The 4,003-nt window shown below is 32.2% G+C and overlaps 1 protein-coding gene across 1 annotated transcript; it reads right to left on the bottom strand.

Annotated features, from left to right (window-relative positions):
- Positions 1–2,422: 2,422 nt before the first annotated feature.
- Positions 2,423–3,247, bottom strand: LOC145791550 (uncharacterized). Its single transcript, XM_082871910.1, has one exon. The coding sequence runs from the start codon at positions 3,245–3,247 to the stop codon at positions 2,423–2,425; it is 825 nt and encodes a 274-aa protein (XP_082728036.1).
- Positions 3,248–4,003: the final 756 nt, after the last annotated feature.

Genomic DNA, 4,003 nt, shown 5'->3' with positions numbered 1-4,003 from the left:
TCAATTTAGAAGCTCTAAACATGGTTGCCTTTATTATTTCTTCTTCTTCTTCTTCTTTGTTTTTTTTTTTTTTTCTCTTCGCAAAAATGCTTTTTTAACCTTTTTTTTTTTTTTATTACTAAGAACTATATTTTTGCACATATTTTTTCCCTAGCATTAGTGTAAACAAAATTATCATTAAAACAAAATCAAAAACAAAAAATTTCGCAATGCCTACTCAACCCCTCTTCAAATCCCAAGTCATTACCCCCCTATCCCTTCAAAACCCTAAAACTATGTTTGATAACCAGTATAAATTTTTTTTTTATCATGTTTGATATTGGAAATATCATGAAATTAAGATTGGAATTCCCTAATAATAATAAATAGAATAACAAATAGAATTATATGAACCTTTGGATGTAAGATATATAGCATGGGATAAGAGAGAACTTATTTTTTGGTTTTTGATAGAGTGATGTGATTAATCCTATGATATCAAATAGTAATATCACAGGGATGGTTACAAGGTTTAGCAATAGCATAGTTATGAAAATTCAATTTCTTTTCTTTTTCTTTTTCTCAATTAAACTCATTAAATCTATCAAAGCTAGGCAGATAGATGGACTCATTTCTCACTGCTAATGGCATTTGTTTCATTAGAGAATTTGGGAAAAGATTAGGAAAAAGAAAGGAAAAATATAAGTAAAATGTGAATAAAATATATGTACATGCCATTTAATTTCACACAACTTTTTCTTTTTTGTTTTTAAATTTCTTTCCAAATTTTCCCACTAAAGATCACGTAAAAAATTATATTCGAGAAACTTCTCAATATTCTTCAAGGGGAAACATTTTTCCCAATTTGTGGCATTCTTGCCTTAGCTACAATTAGAAAAGTTACCCTTATTCTAACTTGACGTTAAGAATGACTTTCAACAACATAAAGGAAGATGGAATGACTTTCAACAACATAAAAGAAGAAGGTATCCGCAAGGATAAGTGTTGAAAGAAAAGGTTGAGATATGATCAAATTAGTGGTAGATTAGACCAACTTCAACGCTAATAGGTGTTATGTCTTAACAAAATATATATATATATATATATATTCTATATTTTACGTAATCACTTTACACAGTGTGCATGTTCCAATAGCACTATGCCTCCGTTTAAAAACGGAGTTGCCTTTTTAACTTTTTAATTTTTTTAACTGGATTAAAAAATTTGATTTGAGAATGACTTTTTAATTTTTTTTAACTTTTTTTTGTGGGAGTATAATGTAATGATTATTGGTTGGATGTGATCTTTTGTTTGTTGTGGTTAAAATAGCCTATTTTGTCTTTTGTAGTTAAAATAATTAAAAAAACTCTTGCCAAACAGAGCCTATGTATTTTTAAAATTTGTTTGTCTTTATTTCTTAATTAAAATAGTAAGTAAATCATTAAATTACAACTCCATCAAACTAGTTATTAATTTTTATAGATTTGAATCCATAAGTGTAGCTAGTGGTTTGGACTAGTTAAAAATTATAATATATTACTTTTGATATTTTTTGAGAATCAGTTGTGGAGAGTTCATAAAAAGTAATTTTAAATTAAAATTAATAAAAATAATATTTAAATAACATGAAAAAAAGAATAGAGAATTTATTAAAAATATTGTATAGTCAAAATATAAAAGTTTAATGAGGATTAAAACTCTCCACTTATAGCTAGCTTAAGCAAAATAGACAAAATACCTATCTTGTTGGCTATCATATTGAAATTTTATTTTGTGATGGGACTAAACAAAATGTCTAAAATATTCTAAGTGCCTCCTCTGCACTCCTGTCCATTTGGTGATGCTATTAGAATATTATTGTTGTAGAGCAAAAATAAATCTACATTTTTTTTTGAATAAAACAAAATTTATTTGGATGAAAATAATAAAAATAAAAATTTATTTTTTTTAATGATTAAATAATTTTATTTTTTTGGGTGTTAATTTTTATCAAATTAATTTTTAAATTTACAAAAAAAAAAAAAAAAATCTGAAAACTAATCCAAATAATAAGAGGTTGTTTGGGATGTTCTAAATAAGTGTACTTTTTAACTTTTTATAAAAAGATGTGTATAAAAGTAGAGATGAAATATTAATTGATGTGACCTAAAAAAGATAAAAAATGTAGACTTACCTAAACTTGGTCTAAATTTTGGTAATGTGTACATAGCAAAGTACAGTGCCTATGACAAAAAATGTGGGTTTAAATAGAAACAACCATCACATTTTTGCAATTAAAATTTAAAAAAAAAAAATCATAAATATTTGCTTTTAATCCCATGTATTTATTTATAACAAGGGGAGAAAATATACAGAGCAGAAAAACATGAAAGGCAACAAGGGCAAAACCGTACTTTCGTCCTACCGTGTATCACCGGTGGCCAACAACGGTTGTCACCTCATTTTACTTGACTCTCCCGAAATCGGCGATCTTTCTCGACCTATTCGGGCAGAACGCCGCCGCAGCTGACAGGTGAGGCTTCACCGGAACCCTTATATCACCGGACAGCGCCATCTCCGCCGCCGGCATTCCTTTCTGGTTCCACTGCTGATTGTGATTGGGGCTCGCTCGCACCAACGGACTCAAACAGAACTTCAATCCGGCCACCTTACCTCCCTGATTCTGCCTCCCTCCTCCGCCACGCCTCACCGCCCTCCTCGGCGACGCGCAATTGGCCGATCCGTCGCAGTCCGAAACCCTCGCAGGCGACATTCCATGATCTCGATTCCGGCCAATTTTCCGGCCGAATCCGGAAATCGATTCCTTTTTGGAGAGCATGGTGGAGATCCACGACGGCGAAGAAGATGATATGTTGCACGAATTGCGAGAATTCGAATCTGAAACAACGCTAGGGTTGGAATCGGTGTTCTTCGGTTTGGATCCGAAGAATCGTCCGAAGAGAGGTAAGCGAGTCTTGAGTTTCCTGTTTCCGGTGACGATGCCTCGTTCTCCGGTGGGGCCTAGTTGAGGAGTACCATAGAAAAGCTGATCGTGGTGGTGGTTCCAGGTGGTGTTGTCAGATTTCCTGCAATAGACGTAGGGCGAAACAGAACGAGGAAAGGCGAGAGGCGGTGGTTGTGCGTCAGATTTCCAGCGATCTTCTTGGGACTGAGATTGAGATTGAGATTGAATTTGGGCGGCGATGATAACGAAGAGGCGTTCACGGAGGCAAGAAGCGCAAACTCCGACGCTGCTACTGAGATCGGTATGGTGATTCTTACACCTCATTTACAAATTACTTCTATATCTATATCTATATGTATATATATTTATGTATGTATGTGAAATGTATGTGTTTGTGTATATATATGTGAATGACTTTGTGTACAAAATTGGAAGGTATTTGGAATGATTTTTCTTGTTCTTGTTTTTGGGCTTGGTTTTAATGAGGGAAACAAAGGGTAGGGTAGGGGGGTTTGTCTTCTTCTTCTTATGTTTTAGAGAGAGAAAGTAGAGAGAATGAGAAACAGAGAGGAAGGAGAGTTTGAGTTGGGGGGAGAGGAGGAGAAGATATTCTTATGTTGGGGGGAGAGGAGGAGAAGATATTCATTATTTTATTTTGTGAATGAAAAAAATAAAAAATAAATTTTTTTTTTTTTTTGGTGAATAAAATAAAAAATATTATTAGTGAAGATGTTGACAGCTTGTTTTATTACTGAATTTTTTGTAATTGCCAATTTTAACAGCTTGCGCTGCGTTGTCTACTTATTAGAATTTAGGTGGTTTTCCAAGATTTGTGTGCCGTTTCTTTGAGCATCTGTCTTGTTTTGAAAAAATAGAGTAAAAGTTTAATTTTTTAACACTTTTTTTTTTTTTTTTTTTTTGTGTAAAAACTTAAGAAGTGATGTGATTTAAAAAAATTATTTGAGTAAATTATACTAATACTTCTTGAAATTTATGTTTATTATAGTTTTTTTCTCACTTTTTGAAAATTATATCTCCTTTATTGAGATTTAAAGTTTCATTACAGATTCTCCCCTCAAC

This window comes from Camellia sinensis, chromosome 5 (genome assembly GCF_055761805.1).
Source record: "Camellia sinensis isolate YWXY chromosome 5, ASM5576180v1, whole genome shotgun sequence".
Lineage (NCBI taxonomy): Eukaryota > Viridiplantae > Streptophyta > Magnoliopsida > Ericales > Theaceae > Camellia > Camellia sinensis.
The sequence above is the reverse complement of the archived record's forward strand: the minus strand, read 5'-3'. Positions and strand labels throughout refer to the sequence as shown.

What these genes read in the sequence shown, in the direction of transcription:
- LOC145791550 (XM_082871910.1), bottom strand. Translation starts at nt 3,247, where the DNA reads ATGAGGTGTAAGAATCACCATACCGATCTCAGTAGCAGCGTCGGAGTT.